The sequence below is a fragment of the Saccopteryx bilineata genome, chromosome 3 (assembly GCF_036850765.1).
Source record: "Saccopteryx bilineata isolate mSacBil1 chromosome 3, mSacBil1_pri_phased_curated, whole genome shotgun sequence".
In the NCBI taxonomy this organism is placed as follows: Eukaryota; Metazoa; Chordata; class Mammalia; order Chiroptera; family Emballonuridae; genus Saccopteryx; species Saccopteryx bilineata.
In genome coordinates this window covers 249,124,301-249,141,536 of record NC_089492.1, presented here as the reverse complement: position 1 = coordinate 249,141,536, position 17,236 = coordinate 249,124,301, and the positions used below count along the sequence as shown (strand labels likewise).

The 17,236-nt window shown below is 42.2% G+C and overlaps 1 protein-coding gene across 1 annotated transcript in view; it reads left to right on the top strand.

Moving 5' to 3' along the window:
• Positions 1–17,236, top strand: part of ZYG11B (zyg-11 family member B, cell cycle regulator) — a 91,026-nt gene that overhangs the window by 34,779 nt on the left and 39,011 nt on the right. The window contains exons 2-3 of the mRNA XM_066269176.1: positions 1,392–1,557; positions 15,263–16,017. Of these exons, the coding sequence (XP_066125273.1) occupies positions 1,392–1,557; positions 15,263–16,017 (921 nt within the window). The remainder of the gene's footprint in view (positions 1–1,391; positions 1,558–15,262; positions 16,018–17,236) is intronic.

The following is a 17,236-nucleotide window of genomic DNA, read 5'->3' as shown; positions in this document are numbered from 1 at the left end:
CTACCACTGAGCCAACCGGCCAGGGCCGTATTTATTACTATAATTAAAACTCTTTACACTGCCTGACCAGGAGGTGGCGCAGTGGATAGAGCATTGGACTGGAATGCGGAGGACCCAGGTTCGAGACCCCGAGGTCGCCAGCTTGAGCATGGGCTCATCTGGTTTGAGCAAAGCTCACCAGCTTGGACCCAAGGTCACTGGCTTGAGCAAGGGGTTACTAGATCTGCTGTAGCCCCACGGTCAAGGCACATATGAGAAGGCAGTCAATGAACAGCTAAGGTGTTACAACGAAAAACTAATGATTGATGCTTCTCATCTCTCTCCGTTCCTGTCTGTCTGTCCCTATCTATCTCTCTCTCTGACCCTCTCTCTGACTCTTTCTCTGTCTCTTAAATAAATAAATAAATAAATAAAAAGATTTTAAAACTCTTTACCCTTAAATTTGTGTGCTTATCCATGCCCAGATAGTTTGATAACAGGAACAGATAGATGTTCTTACTGCAGGGTCACTCTTACTCTCTAAAGTAAATAAGTTAATTAATTTAAAAAATTTGTGCGCTTATTAGTTTTTTATTTCTCAGGTTGGAATAACTGGGTAACATTTTTCTTTTTTGAGAATGCTAGCACCTATAAAACTTTTTTTTAATCCAAATAAATTTATCATATTTGAACTCTAGAGCAGTGTTTTTCAATCACTGGTCTACAGATGAGCCTGGTTTACCAGAAATTTCATGCTGGTCAGCAAAAAAGAGTTAACCAACCTTATGTATAAAAATTATAGACCCAGTGATCTTACTCAAATTCACTTATGCTCAGGGTGATTTCTGCCTTAGGGGTCCCGGAAACAATTCTATTTTCACCGGTCCCCAAGCATAAAAAGGTTGAAAACCACTGCTCTAGAGATTAGGATGGGGATTTTGTAGGAAATCAAGTTGGAAAGTAAATTGAGGCTCTATTTTAGAACTCAAGCATTAATCTAACAATCTAAGATTTTTATTATTATTTTTTTTGTCTTTAGGCCCACGGGAAGCCATTAAAGGTTTGAGCAGAGAAGAGGTACTGGGTGGTAATTTAGGAAGATTAATGTTGTACCTCTGAGGTCTTTCCTGATCATCCTTGACTTATTAGGGCACCCTGCTATATGCTTACATACTATTCAATATGTCCTCTATTATAATATTTAGTGAGCTTTATGTAAATATTTATTTAAATGTTTTTCTTCTACTTCTTGAGAACATGCATCATGTGTTGTATTGCCTAACAGTATCTAGCATATGGCATGCAATGAGTAAAAATACTTGTTTAATGTGGAATTGAATGCTTTTTCTCTACTTTTTTTGCAAACTAACTTGTCTTTTGTGTTCTCTTTATGTTTCTTCCTGGGCTCCAAGGAGGAGGCATCTCCCTATTCCTTACTTGATATCTGCTTGAATTTTCTGACTACACACCTTGAGAAGTTCTGTTCAGCAAGACAAGATGGAACATTGTGTCTGCAAGAACCTGGAGTATTCCCACAGGAAGTGGCTGATCGACTGCTTCAGACCATGGCCTTTCATGGTAAAAAATAACATAAACAGAGGAAACAAAAATTGGTGCTGTTAATTGGCATTGTATTTTGAAGTGCTACTGTGGTCATTTAATTATTTTCTTAGAAGTAACAGAAAAGGCCAGATGAGCCTGATGCCAGGAAAAGAAACTCATTTTTTTTTTTGTATTTTTCTGAAGTGAGAAGTGGGGAGGCAGAGAGACAGACTCTCACATGTGCCCGACCAGGATCCATCCAGCATGCCCACCAGGGGGCAATGCTCTGCCCATCCAGGGCATTGCTCTGTCGCAATCGGAGCCATTTTAGTGCCTGAGGCAGAGGCCACAGAGCCATCCTCAGCACCTGGGCCAACCTTGCTCCAATGGAGCTGTGGCTGTGGGAGGGGAAGAGAGAGACAGAAAGTAGAGGAAGAGGGGTGGAGAAACAGATAAGCACTTCTCCTGTGTGCTCTGGCCGGGAATTGAATCCAGGACTTCCACACGCTGTGCCTAGTCTCTACCACTGAGCCAACTGGCCAGGGTGAAATTTATTTATTTTTTAGTACACTGCCACTTTTGTGTAATTTGGAGTCAGCATTTTTTTTTTCTAATCTGGGAAAATTACTCTCTTCTTTCTTCTATTTTTGCCTTGAGAAGCCAATCTCATGGCAAAAATAACTTCTCTAACTTTCAAAGTATACATTTAGAAATCTGCTGGTATAAAAAAATACCTTACACCTTTATTTGTCAGAGGGAGAATCAATAAATGCTGTTGTAGCCCTGGCCGGTTGGCTCAGTGGTAGAGCGTCGGCCTGGCGTGCAGAAGTCCCAGGTTCGATCCCCAGCCAGGGCATACAGGAGAAGCGCCCATCTGCTTCTCCACCCCTCCCCCTCTCCTTCCTCTCTGCCTCTCTCTCTTCCCCTCCCGCAGCCAAGGCTCCATTGGAGCAAGGATGGCTCGGGTGCTGGGGATGGCTCCTTAGCCTCTGCCCCAGGCGCTAGAGTGGCTCTGGTCGCAACAGAGCGACCCCCCCGGAGGGGCAGAGCATCGCCCCCTGGTGGGCGTGCCAGGTGGATCCCGGTTGGGCGCATGCGGGAGTCTGTCTGACTGTCTCTCTCCGTTTCCAGCTTCAGAAAAATACAAAAAAAAAAAAAAAGCTGTTGTAGAAAAACTAGTTTTTGACCTTTGAAGTGGAAATCATAGATAATTTAGTACTTCTGTTTTCAAAAATAAGTTCTAAAAATAAATTAGAACAGTCTCATCTGGGAAATTCTAGTTATATATATTGAGGATAATACCTTTATATATAGGCTTTATGAACTCTTACGGTAGGAAATGCAGTGTGTCCGTAAAGTCATGGTGCACTTCTGACCGGTCACAGGAAAGCAACAAAAGATGATAGAAATGTGAAATCTGCACCTAATAAAAGGAAAACTCTCCCAGTTTCATACTTATTCAGTGCAGTTCAATGTGGACTCACGCACAGATTTTTTAGGGCTCCTTAGGTAGCTATCCCATATAGCCTCTACAGACTTGTCACTAACTGATGTCCTACCAGAACAGGGTTTCTCCACCAAACTACCAGTTTCTTTCAACTGCTTATCCCACCAAGTAATGTTATTCCTATGTGGTGGCGCTTTGTTATAAACGCGCTGATATTCACGTTGCACTTTGGTCATGGATTCGAATTTAGCAAGCTACAGAACACACTGAACTTTCCTCTGTACTGTCCACATCTCGACTGGCATGGCCGTGGGCTGCTCCACTGTATACACGGTATTACGTCATCATCTGCACATGCGCACATGCTGCCACATCATCCTACAGAAACTGGGAGGGTTTTCCTTTTATTTGGTGCAGATTTCACATTAATGTATGCGTGAAAGGAGTCATTAATGAATGCAGAGGAGGCTCAATAGAAGTAAAATGTATAAGAAGGAAATTCCAGAGAAGAAGAAAATTATTGAACATCTGTTGCATGGCAGATAGTATGTTAGTTGTTGAGGGTGCAATATTGAACATAAATGTTGCTTTCATGGAGTGTATAGTCCAGTGGGAGACATAATTAAGAAACAAACAAACATATGGAATTATAAGTTGTGATAGATTCTCTGCGGGAAAAAGAACATGGTTCTCAGGGAAAATAAAAAAGGAAGTCATCTACATTTGCTTGGATAGTGAAAGAAGCTTCTGCAAAGGAGTTGATAATTAGGCTTACACCTGAATAATGAGAAGGAGGCAGGTCAGTAATGTAAAAATAAGGCACCTCAGCACTTCCCAATAATTCCTGAATATTTCTCTGATCATTATTTGTGTTCTTAATGATTGTTTCAGATGTTCTTTGTTCTTAGACTTTCTATCACTTATTCTTAGCAAGAATATTGAAGTCATCAGATGAAATTTCCTTAATCCCATATGAGCACACCTTCAAATTTTGTGTAGTGCTCTCTTTTATTAAAATTAAACTTCCTATTTTTGAGACAATTTTTAATTTGCATGGAGTTGTAATAAATAATACAGATGATGTTCTCTTTCTCCAGTGGTAGTATCTTTAAAACCATAGTGCAGTATTAACAACTAGGGTACTGACATTGATATGGTCAAGATTTCCATCTCCACAGGATTTCTCATGTTGCCCTTTTATAGCCACAATCACTTCTCTCCTGCCCCGTACACTTCCGTAAACCTGGCAACCATTTCTGTCATTTTGTCATTTCAAGAATGTTATATAACCTGACTAGGCAGTGGCACAGTGGATAGAGCATCGGACTGGGGCATGGAAGACCCAGGTTTGAAGCCCCGAGGTCACCAGCTTGAGCGCGGGCTCATGTAGTTTGAGCAAGGCTCACCAGCTTAAGCCCAAGGTCGCTGGCTTGAGCAAGGGGTCACTTGCTCTGCTGGAACCCCCCACCCCCACAGGTCAAGGCACGTATGAGAAAGCAATCAATGAACAACTAAGATGGTTCAATGAAGAATCGATGCTTCTCATCTCCCTTCCAGCCTATCTCTCCCTCTCTCTCTCTCTCTCTCTCTCATTCATGCTTAAAACACAAAATAGTTTATCAGTTTGTATAACCATTCATCCACTGGGATAAATACCCAGGAGTGCTCCTGCTGGGTTGTGTGGTAGTTGCATGTTTAGATTTTAAGAAAACTGCCAGACTGTTTTCCGAGTGGCAGTACTGTTTTACATTCCTACCAGCAATTTGTGACTGATGCAATTCCTTCACATACTTGCCAGACTTTGGTGTTATTACTACTTTTTAATTGACTTTTTCTGATAGGTATATAGCCATTATTTCTTCAAGTATGTACTTTTTCAACCGTGCCCTCATATATATATATAAAACACATTTATTTGGGAAATTTGAGCAGTCAGGTGATCTCCGCGACTAGTAGATTAAAGAGTTTCAAAATGAAGGATTAATATACTATTGTTACATGACATGTTTAAATTTTCTTCAGAATATTTTTTTCTTTTTTTATTATTATTAATTTTAATAGGGTGACATTATAAATCAGTGACAACATCTCCAGATTATTTTGACATTTGATTATGTTGCGTACCATCACCCAAAGTCAAATTGTCTTCCGTCACCTTCTATCTGGTTTTCTTTGTCCTCCCGTAACCACCACCCTCTTGTCCATGTCTCTGAGTCTCATTTTTATGTCCCACTTATGTATGGAATCATATAGTTCTTAGTTTTTTTCTGATTTACTTATTTCACTCAATATAATATTATCAAGGTCCATCCATGTTGTTGTAAATGATCCAGTGTCATCATTTCTTATGGCTGAGTAGTATGCCATAGTATATATGTACCAAAGCTTTTTTTTTTTTTTGTATTTTTCTGAAGCTGGAAACGGGAAGGCAGTCAGACAGACTCCTGCATGCGCCCGACCGAGATCCACCCGGCACCCCCACCAGGGGGCGATGCTCTGCCCATCCAGGGCGTTGCTCTGTCACGACCAGAGCCACTCTAGCACCTGGGGTAGAGGCCAAGGAGCCATCCCCAGCGCCGGGCCATCTTTTGCTCTAATGGAGCCTTGGCTGCAGGAGGGGAAGAGAGAGACAAAGAGGAAGGAGAGGGGGAGGGGTGGAGAAGCAGATGGGCGCCTCTCCTGTGTGCCCTGGCCAGGAATTGAACCCGGGACTTCTGCATGCCAGGCCGACGCTCTACCACTGAGCCAACCGGCCAGGACCTGTACCAAAGCTTTTTAATCCACTTGTCCACTGACAGACACTTGGGCTGTTTCCAGATCTTCGCTGTTGTGAACAATGCTGCCATAAACATGGGGTTGCATTTCTCCTTTTGAAACAGTGCTATGGTGTTCTTGGGGTATATTCCTAAAAGTGGACTAGCTGGGTCAAAAGGCAGTTCGATTTTTAATTTTTTGAGGAATCTCCATACCATTTTCCACAGTGGCTGCACAAGTCTGCATTCCCACCAGCAGTGCAGGAGGGTTCCCTTTTCTCTACATCCTCATCAGCACTTATTCTGTGTTATTTTGTTGATGAGCGCCATTCTGAATGGTGTGAGGTGATATCTCATTGTGGTTTTAATTTGCATTTCTCTAATAATTAGTGATGTTGAGGTTGAGCATTTTTTCATATGCCTATTGGCCATCTGTATGTCCTCTTTGGAGAAGTGTCTTCATTTCTTTTGCCCATTTTTTTTTTTTACTGGGACAGAGAGAGAGTCAGAGAAAGGGACAGACAGGGATAGACAGACAGGAACGGAGAGAGATGAGAAGCATCAATCATCAGTCCTTCGTTGCGACACTCCAGTTGCTCATTGATTGCTCTCTCACATGTGCCCTGTCCGCAGGCCTTCAGCAGACCGAGCAACCCCTTGCTTGAGCCAGCGACCCTGGGTCCAAGCTGGTGAGCTTTTTGCTCAAGCCAGATGAGCCCGCGCTCAAGCTTGCGACCTCGGGGTATCGAACCTGGGTCCTCTGCATCCCAGTCCGACGCTCTATCACTGCGCCACCGCCTGGTCAGGCTGCCTATTTTTTTTTATTGGATTGTTTGTTTTCCTGGTGTTGAGTTTTACAAGTTCTTTATAAATTTTGGTTATTAACCCTTTATCAGACGTATTGTTGAATATGTTCTCCCATTGTGTAGTTTGTCTTTTTATTCTGTTCTTATTATCTTTAGCTGTGCAAAAGCTTTTTAGTTTGATATAGCCCCATTTGTTTATCCTGTCTTTTATTTCACTTACCCATGGAGATAAATCGGCAAATATATTGCTGCAAGAGATGTTGGACAGCTTACTGCCTATGTTTTCTGCTAAGATGCTTATGGTTTCATGGCTTACATTTAAGTCTTTTATCCATTTTGAGTTTATTTTTGTTAATGGTGTAAGTTGGTGGTCTAGTTTCATTTTTTTTACAGGTAGATGTCCAATTTACCCAAAACCATTTGTTAAAGAGGCTATTTTTACTCCATTGTATGTTCTTACCTCCTTTGTCAAATATCAGTTGTCCATAAAGGTGTGGGTTTATTTCTGGGTTCTCTGTTCTGTTCCATTGATCTATATGCCTGTTCTTATGCCAGGACCAGGTTGTTTTGAGTACAATGGCCTTGTAGTATAACTTGATATCAAGAAGTGTGATACCTTCCCCTTTATTCTTCCTTGTCAAGATTGCTGAGGCTGCCTGACCAGGCGGTGGCGCAGTGGATAGAGCGTCGGACTGGGCTGCGGAGGACCCAGGTTCGAGACCCCAAGGTCTCCAGCTTGAGCGCAGGCTCATCTGGTTTGAGCAAGAGCCTACCAGCTTGAACCCAAGGTCGCTGGCTCCAGCAAGGAGTTACTCGGTCGGCTGAAGGTCCGCGGTCAAGGCACATATGAGAAAGCAATCAATGAACAACTAAGGTGTTGCAATGCGCAATGAAAAACTAATGATTGATGCTTCTCATCTCTCTCCATTCCTGTCTGTCTATCCCTCTCTCTGACTCTCTCTCTGTCTCTGTAAAAAAAAAAAAAAAAGATTGCTGAGGCTATTCGTGTTCTCTTTTGGCTCCATATATATTTTTGGAATATGAGTTTTATTTCTTTGAAGTATGTCATTGGTATTTTAATTGGTATTGCATTGAATTTATAAATTGCTTTGGGTAATATAGACATTTTAATGATATTTATTCTTCCAAACCATGAGCATGGTATATGCTTCCACTTGTTTGTATCTTCCTTGATTTCTTTTATCAATGTTTTATAATTTTCCAAGTACAAGTCTTTAATCTCCTTCGTTAAATTTACTCCTAGGTACTTTATTTTTGCAATAGTGAAGGGAATTGTTTCCTTAATTTCTCTTCTGACAGTTCATTGTTGGTGTATAAAAATGCCTCTGATTTCTGAGTATTAACTTTATATCCTGCCATCTTGCTGAATTCATTTATCGGGTTTAGTAGTTTTTTGACTGACACTTTAGGGTTTTCTGTATACAATATCATATCATCTGCAAATGATAGTTTTACTTCTTCTTTTCCAATTTGGATGTCTTTTATTTCTTCTTCTTGTCTGATTGCTGTGGCTAGGACTTTCAGAACTATGTTAAATAAGAGTGGTGAAAGGAGGCACCCCTGCCTTGTTCCTGATCTTAAGGGAATTGCTTTAAATTTTTGCCCATTGAGTATGATGTTGGCTGTGGGTTTGTCATAGATGGCCTTTATCATGTTGAAGTATGTTCCCTGTGTTCCCACATTGCTGAGTTTTGATCATGAATGGGTGCTGGATTTTATCAAATGCTTTTTCTGCATCTCTTGAAATTATCATGTGGTTTTTGTCCTTCCTTTTGTTTATATGATGAATCACATTGATTGATTTGCAAATATTGTACCAGCCTTGCCTCCCCAGAATAAATCCCACTTGATCTTGATCATGATGTATGATTTTTTTTCATACATTGCTGGATCCGGTTTGCTGATAATTTGTTGAGGATTTTAGCATCTAAATTCATCAGGGATATTGGCCTATAATTTTCTTTCTTTGTGTTGTCTTTGCCTGGTTTTGGAATCAGAATTATGCTTCCCTCATAAAAGGAGCTTGGAAGTCTTCCTTCCTATTGAATTTTTTGAAATAGCTTGAGAGAAGGATAGGAGTTAGTTCTTCTTTGAATATTTGGTAGAATTCACTTGTGATGCCATCAGGCCCAGGACTTTTCTTTTTTGGGAGTTTTTTGATAACTGTTTTGATCTCATTTGTTGTAATCAATCTGTTTAGGTTTTCTAATTCTTCCAGATTAATTTTTGGAAGATTATATGTTTCAAGGAATTTGTCCATTTCATCTAGATTGTCTCTAGTATTTTCTTACAATATTTTGTATTTCTGTTGTGTCAGTTGTTATTTCTCCACTCTCATTATTTGAGTCCTCTCTCTTTTTTTCTTGGTGAGTCTGGTTAAATGTTCATCGATCTTGTTTACCTTTTTTTTTTGTATTTTTCTGAAGCTGGAAACGGGGAGACAGTCAGACAGACTCCCGCATGTGCCCGACCGGGATCCACCCAGCACCCCCACCAGGGGGCGATGCTCTGCCCATCCAGGGCAGAGCCACTCTAGCGCCTGAGGCAGAGGCCATGGAGCCATCCCCAGCGCCCGGGCCATCTTTGCTCCAATGGAGCCTTGGCTGCGGGAAGGGAAGAGAGAGACAGAGAGGAAGGAGAGGGGGAGGAGTGGAGAAGCAGATGGGCGCTTCTCCTGTGTGCCCTGGCTGGGAATTGAACCTGGGACTTCTGCATGCCAGGCCGACGCTCTACCACTGAGCCAACCGGCCAGGGCCTTGTTTACCTTTTCAAAGAACCAGCTCCTGGTTTCATTGGTCCTCTGTATTGTTTCTTTAGCCTGTATGTCATTTATTTCCACTCTGATCTTTATTATTTCCTTTCTTCTACTATCTTTGGGCTTTACTTGCTGTTCTTTTTCTAGTTCTTTTTGATGCAGGGTCAAGTTGTTTATTTGAGCTTTTTCTAGCTTTTTAAGGTATGCCTGTAATGCTATGAACTTCCCTATCAGGACTGCTTTTGCTGCGTCCCATAAATTTTGAGTTGATATATGCTCATTATCATTCGTTTCTAGGAATTTTTTAATTTCTTCTTTGGTCTCAACCCATTCGTTATTTAATGACATGCTATTTAGTTTCCAAGTATTTGAGTATTTTTCAGTTTTTCTGTTGTGGTTGATTTCTAGTTTCATGCCATTGTGATCAGAGAAAATGCTGGATATGATTTCAATCTTCTTAAATTTGTTGGGACCGCTTTTGTGCCCTAACATGTGGTCTATCCTAGAGAATGTACCATGAACACTTGAAAAGAATGTATATTCTGCTGCTTTAGGGTGAAAGGTTCTGAAGATATCTATTAAATCCAGTTGATTTAGTGTGTCCTTTAAGTCTGCTGTTTCTTTGTTAATTTTTTTTTTTTGAGGATCTGTCTAGTGATGTTAGTGGGGTATTGAAAACCCCTACTATTATAGTATTGCTGTTCATCTCACCCTTTATATCCATCAAAGTCTGCTCTATATATATAGGTGCTCCTACATTAGGTGCGTAGATATTTATAATGATTATATCTTACTGTTGGATTGTTCCCTTTATCATTATATAATGACCTTTTTTATCTTTCTATAGCCTTTGTTTTAAAGTCCATTTTGTCTAATATAAGTATTGCTACCCCAGCCTTTTTTTTCATTTCCATTTGCATGAAATATTTTTTTCCATCCTTTTACCTTCAGTCTGTGTGCATCTTTTGTTTTAAGGTGTGTCTCTTGTAGACAGCATATGTATGGGTCTTGTTTTCTTATCCACGCAGCTGCCCTCTGTCTTTTGATTGGATCATTTAATCCATTTACATTTAAGGTTATTATTGATATGTAGTTGTTTATTGCCATTTTATTCTTTAAAGCTGTATTCGTCTTTTGCTATATTCTTTTTTCCCTTTTGATCTGTTTACAACAGGCCCCTTGGCATTTCTTGCAGCATTGGTTTGGTTGTAGTGAATTCCTTGAGTTTTTTTGTCTGGGAAGCTTTTTTATTTCTCCTTCAATTTTAAACGATAGCCTTGCTGGATAAAGTAGTCTTGGTTGTAGGCTCTTGTTCTGCGTTACTTTGAATATTTCTTGCCATTTCCTTCCGGCCTCAAGTGTTTCTGTTGAGAAGTCGGATGTCATCCTTATGGGGGCTCCTTTGTAGGTGATAGTCTTTCTTTCTCTAGCAGCTTTTAATATTTTCTCTTTATCACTTAGCTTTGGTATTTTATTTTTATATTTTTGTATTTTTCTGAAGCTGGAAACGGGGAGAGACAGTCAGACAGACTCCCGCATGCGCCTGACCGGGATTCACCCGGCATGCCCACCAGGGGCGATGCTCTGCCCACCAGGGGGCGATGCTCTGCCCCTCCAGGGCATTGCTTTGCCATGACCAGAGCCACTCTAGTGCCTGGGGCAGAGGCCAAGGAGCCATCCCCAGCACCCGGGCCATCTTTGCTCCAATGGAGCCTTGGCTGCGGGAGGGGAAGAGAGAGACAGAAAGGAAGGAGGGGGGGTGGAGAAGCAAATGGGCGCTTCTCCTATGTGCGCTGGCCGGGAATCGAACCCGGGTCCCCCGCACGCCAGGCCGATGCTCTACCGCTGAGCCAACTGGCCAGCTTTGGTATTTTAATTATGATGTGTCTTGGTGTAGATTTCTTTGGGTTTCTCTTTAATGGAGTTCTCTGTGCTTCTTGAATTTGTGAGACATTTTCCTGAATTAATTTAGGGAAGTTTTCAGCCATGATATGATTGAACAAAGTCTATGCCTTGTTCTTTCTCTTCTTCTTCAGGAACCCCTATGATGTGGATATTATTTCTCTTCATGTTGTCACAGAGCTCTCTTAGAGTTTCCTCAGACTTTTTGAGTCTCTTTTCTTTTTTCTGCTCTGCTTCCGTACCTTCATTTATCAAGTCCTCTAACTCGGTGATTTGATTCTCAGCTTCATCCATCCTGCTTTTAATTCCTTCCATTGTGGTCTTTATTTCTGATATTGTATTTGCCATTTCTGACTGATTCTTTTTTACTATTTCAATGTCTTTCTTTATATTTGCTATGTGTTCATTTAGGTGTCCGTAATGACCATCTATTGTTATTCTAAGATCTTTGAGCATTCTAACAATCGTTATTTTAAACTCTGCATCTGGTAATTTGGTTATATCTGACTCATTCAGTTCCTTTTCTGGGGATTTCTCTTGATTCATTTGTGTTGCATTTCTCTGCCTTCCCAGTTTGTCTGTGTATAAGAAGGTTTTGGCCTCTGGAGTCCAATGGGTGTGGCCTCTGTGTTTCTTTTTTTTTTTTTTTTTTTTTTTTTTTTTTTCATTTTTCTGAAGCTGGAAACAGGGAGAGACAGTCAGACAGACTCCCGCATGCGCCCGACCAGGATCCACCCGGCACGCCCACCAGGGTCGTTGCTCTGCCCACCAGGGGACGATGCTCTGCCCTTCCTGGGTATCGCCATGTTGCGACCAGAGCCACTCTAGCACCTGAGGCAGAGGCCACAGAGCCATCCCCAGTGTCCGGGCCATCTTTGCTCCAATGGAGCCTTGGCTGCGGGAGGGGAAGAGAGAGACAGAGAGGAAAGCGCAGCGGAGGGGTGGAGAAGCAAAGGGCGCTTCTCCTGTGTGCCCTGGCCGGGAATCGAACCCGGGTCCTCCGCACGCTAGGCTGACGCTCTACCGCTGAGCCAACCGGCCAGGGCGGCCTCTGTGTTTCTTAAGTGTGTTCTGTCTACAGACCTGCCACCCCCTCTGCCTCTGCTGCCTAGGGTGTTGGGGTATGGGCGTTGCCGGTGCCAGCCTGCTGGGGCTGTAGCTGCAGTTTTCACCTCTCCTCTACAGGAGGAGCTGTGATCATGTGCCTAGGTCTACAAGCCTCGGGGCCTTGGCCTTCGCCCCACCCCCACACGTGGGGTTATGCCCCGTGCTGGGCAGCATGTCTTGGCACCACAGGCAGGGGTGAGCACCTTTGCTCAGCTGCATGGCTCCACCTGTTTCCGGGCTTTTGCCCCATCCTCGCCAGAGGATCCCGCTCTGGTGGACTGTAAGCCTCGGCTCTACAGGCCAGGTGGAGCTGTGCACCCGGCTCAGTCACGGAACTCTGCCTGTTCTGGGCTTTCACCCCACCCCCATGGGAGGAGCCGGCTCATGTGTTGGGCAGCAAGCCTCAGGCTGCGCACTGGTGCTCTTGCTCAGCGGCAGGATCTCCACCCTTTCCCTGCAGGTGGGATTGCAGGCAGACCCGCAGCTGGGCCTGACCACTTTCTCACTGGGCAATACTGAGCTCATGCCCAGGCCTCAGTGGTGGCTAGCTGGCTTCTGCCCTTGCCAATGGAACCGCATTTCTGCGTTCTGCCGCCGCCCGCCCTCAGGCGAGGCCTCAGCCATGTGCGTGGGGGCACTGCAGCTCAGACCCTAAGACTCAATACTGTAGTCCCAAAAGCTCCCTCCTTCTAAGCAACTCTGCTCTGAGTGCCGGGGGAGAGCTTGTTTGGCTGGTGTCCTGCTTCCCTTTGCTGGTATTGCTGTTTCCAGGGAAAATACTTCAGATTTGGGGAGAGACTCAGCCCAGGGGTGAGGGTGGTTGACCCTCAAAGTGTTTCTCCCTGTGCCTCCTAGATTATACTCTCTTCCCGCTGCTCCAGTCCTCTCCTCTCTCTCCGTCCCCTGGAGCCCCGGGTGGGTGATTGTGAGAAAGGTTTTCTGTGCGGTCCCTTTAAGAAAAATCCTGGGTCTGAGAAATCTGTCTCTTTCTTACAAACAGTATCCTGACTTGTTTCGCAGCTAAATACTGTCCATACGCCTCTTCTAGGCTCTGGGGCTGCAGGCTGGGGCTTTGTTCCTGGGACTCAGGACCCTCCCTTCTCCGCTAAACTCGCTTCCCGCCACGCGAGTCTCTCCTGGCTGCCATTAGCTCCAGGGAGCTGGGCAGCCCTCTCTATTTCCACGTTCCCAACCAGTCTCAGTGTGGCTTCTTCAGTGTTCCTTGGTTGAAGAGTCCTCTTGGTTTAGTCCAAAGTTGGTTTTTCCAGATGATGGTTCTTAAAATTAAGTTGTAATCCACTTTGGTTCTGGGAGGTGGAAATTGGTATGTCTGCCTACTCCATCGCCATCTTGCCACCCCCTGCCCTCTTTCACTTCTCCTTCTGGGACTTCAGTGACACAAATAGTTCTGTTCAATTTATTTTTCGGTGTATTATTTTTTCTGTTGTTTAGATTTGAGTGATTTTTATTGTTTTATTTTTTAATGTACTGCTTCTTTCCTCTGTTCTGTCCATTCTGGCTGAACCCAACTATTGTGTTTTCCAGTTCTAAAATTTCCATTTGGTTCTTTAAATCTTCTATTTTCTTTTGCTGAGGCTTTCCATTTTTCATGTTTCAGGCATGTTTGTAATTGCTCACTTAAGCATTTTTATGATAGCTTCTTTAAAATATTTGTCAAATAATTTTAACATTTTTTTTTTATCTCATGTTACCATCTGTAGATTGTCTTTTTTTAGTTTGAGACCTAATTGGTCCTTGGTATAATGAGGTATTATTTCAAAAAAATCTCTTAGAGACTTCAAGGGTTACTATGTTTACTTTATTTGAATTCATCTGACAGGAGGGGACTATAATCTCCAGATTCTTTTTTTTTATTTTTTATTTTTACAGAGACAGAGAGTTAGAAAGAGGGATAGATAGGGACAGACAGACAGGAACGGAGAGAGATGAGAAGCATCAATCATCAGTTTTTTGTTGCAACACCTTAGTTGTTCATTGATTGCTTTCTCATATGTGCCTTGACTGTGAGGCTACAGCAGACCGAGTAACCCCTTGCTGGAGCCAGCGACCTTGGGTCCAAGCTGGTGAGCTTTGCTCAAACCAGATGAGCTCGCACTCAAGCTGGCGACCTCAGGGTCTTGAACCTGGGTCCTTGGAATCCTAGTCCAATGCTCTATCCACTGTGCCACTGCCTGGTCAGGCAATCTCCAGATACTTTTAAGAAGATTTTAGATCTTATTACCTAGTGGCTTAATAATGAACTATAGACATGTATGCTAAGTATATTTATATGTAGATATATATTTGTGTGTATAATAATGTGTCACAGTGAATTAAAGGTTAGGCTAGGAATACACTAGTAACAAAATAACCCCCAAATCTAGTAGCAAAATACAAAAATACCTCACTCATGGTGCATAAATAAACACTGCAAGTCCAAGGAGGGTTCTGCAGTTACCCTAGAAACCAGGCTGATGGAAGCTTCACTCTCATAAAGCTACATTATTTAGGACTTGAAGGCTCCTCATTTATCATAGCAAGAAAAAATAGCATGAGAAATCTTGCACTGGCTCTCCAGTGCTTCAGCTTATAGCCCACTGGCCAGAACTAGGGACATGACCCCATATAACTCCAAGGGTGGACTGGGAAATATAGTTGTCCATGTGTTCAGGAAGATGTGGAAAACCACAAGTTAGTATCAGCAATGTTTACCAGTTCTGATTCTGCCACTTGCTAACTCTATGATATCGGAAAGCCACTTTTCTAAACCCCAGTTTATTCTATAAATTGTAGATAATAATAGTTTTACATAAATCAGTTGTTATATATGGTAAATGAAATATTGTTACATGGGAGTGTTTTGGAAATATAAAGTTTGCTTGAAATTTTAACTTTACTTTGACCATTTTTTGAAGTTAAAGTGCTGCTTGTTTTTGTTTTTTGTTTTCAGGTCTACTGAATGATGGAACAGTAGGTATTTTTAGGGGCAACCAGATGCGCTTAAAGAGAGCTTGCATTCGCAAAGCTAAGATTTCTGCCGTTGCTTTTCGGAAAGCTTTCTGCCACCACAAGTTAGTGGAACTTGATGCGACAGGTGTGAATGCTGACATCACGATTACAGACATCATCAGTGGGCTTGGCAGTAATAAGTGGATCCAGCAAAATCTCCAGTGCCTGGTGCTGAACTCATTAACTCTGTCCCTTGAAGATCCTTATGAACGGTGTTTCAGCCGGCTTTCTGGCCTTCGAGCATTAAGCGTCACCAACGTTCTCTTTTACAATGAAGACCTGGCTGAAGTTGCCTCGTTGCCAAGATTAGAGAGCCTGGATATTTCTAATACCTCGATCACAGACATCACGGCTCTGCTGGCCTGCAAAGACCGATTGAAGTCTCTAACTATGCACCACTTGAAATGTTTAAAAATGACAACTACCCAGATACTGGATGTTGTTCGAGAACTAAAACATCTGAATCATCTTGATATTTCAGATGATAAACAGTTTACATCAGACATAGCTCTTCGCTTACTAGAACAAAAGGACATCCTACCCAACCTCGTCTCTCTGGATGTTTCTGGGAGAAAACATGTGACAGATAAAGCTGTTGAAGCCTTTATACAACAACGGCCCAGCATGCAGTTTGTAGGTTTGCTGGCCACTGATGCTGGTTACTCTGCATTCCTCACAGGCCAAGGACATTTGAAGGTTAGACTTTAAAAATGTATTATTTTGTCAGGCTGACCAGTGTCTTAGATGCATAAGACTCCATTAAGATGAATGTCTAATAATATATGGAACATGTTGTTGAAACAGGGCATTGTATAGATCTTGCTTTATTGTCAGAGTCCTAATTAATATCCCAACTGACTTTATGACCTAGAGCAAGCTCTAATGTAATTTTTTGAGTTTCTATTTCTTTATTTATAAAATAGATATCATTCCACCCAGCACTGGTGGTGCAGTGGCTAGAGCATCATCCCTTACTACCAAAGTTGCCAGTTTGATCCCGAGGGCATGGCTTGACCTTGAAGTTGACAGTTTGAGCCCTGAGCATGTATGAGAGACAATCAATGGGTACACAACTAGGTGGATCAGTGAGTTGATGCTTCTCTCTCTCTCTCTCTCTCTCTCCCTCCCCCCTTTCCTCCCTTTTCTCTCTCTCTCTCAAAAAAAGAAAAAAACCTCAAATCTTTACCCAACCCTCTAGAACCCCTGATCCAACCATTTTCAGCTCTTTTAAAAAGGAAAAAAAATAGGTATCATTCCTACCTTGCAGAATTCTTCTGAAGACTAATAATTATATATGTAAAGTACAAGTCACATAATAGGCCCTGAATAAATGATAGTTCTCGATGATATGTTTAGATATTTGGAACCACTTAAATATACCATTTCTAATGGATCACTAGATCTAATAGATTTAAAGAAACTAGGGATACTCTTTGCTGAATTGATCTAATCTAGTGAGAGATCAAGTTCTCCAAGGAGATCTCTATTGCAGAAATGGTAAAATTTTGCTTTTCTTCGGTTTCTTATGCCTAATGGTTTAAATTCAGTTTAGCAAACATCTATTGAGCTTGACAGTTTGGCATTCAAAGATGGAAAAGATAGAGGATCTGGCTCCCAGGAGCTTAGTCTGATAGAGTGGTTATGATATCTCAAAAAACAGACAAACGAACAAGCTATAGGTATAGTTGCTGTAAGAAGTAGGAGAAATTTCTTCTAACTGGAGAATATGGTATCTGAGTCAGACCTTGAAGGATAGAATGTGGCAAATTTAAGGAAAACTAATATTTTCCTAACATACATTGTATCCTCTAGATGCTTTACATTAACCCCATATTACAGATCCCAAATATAGACTGAGAAATTATATGATTTACTGTTAGTTAGAACCAACATTTGGATCTACACGTCTCGTTCC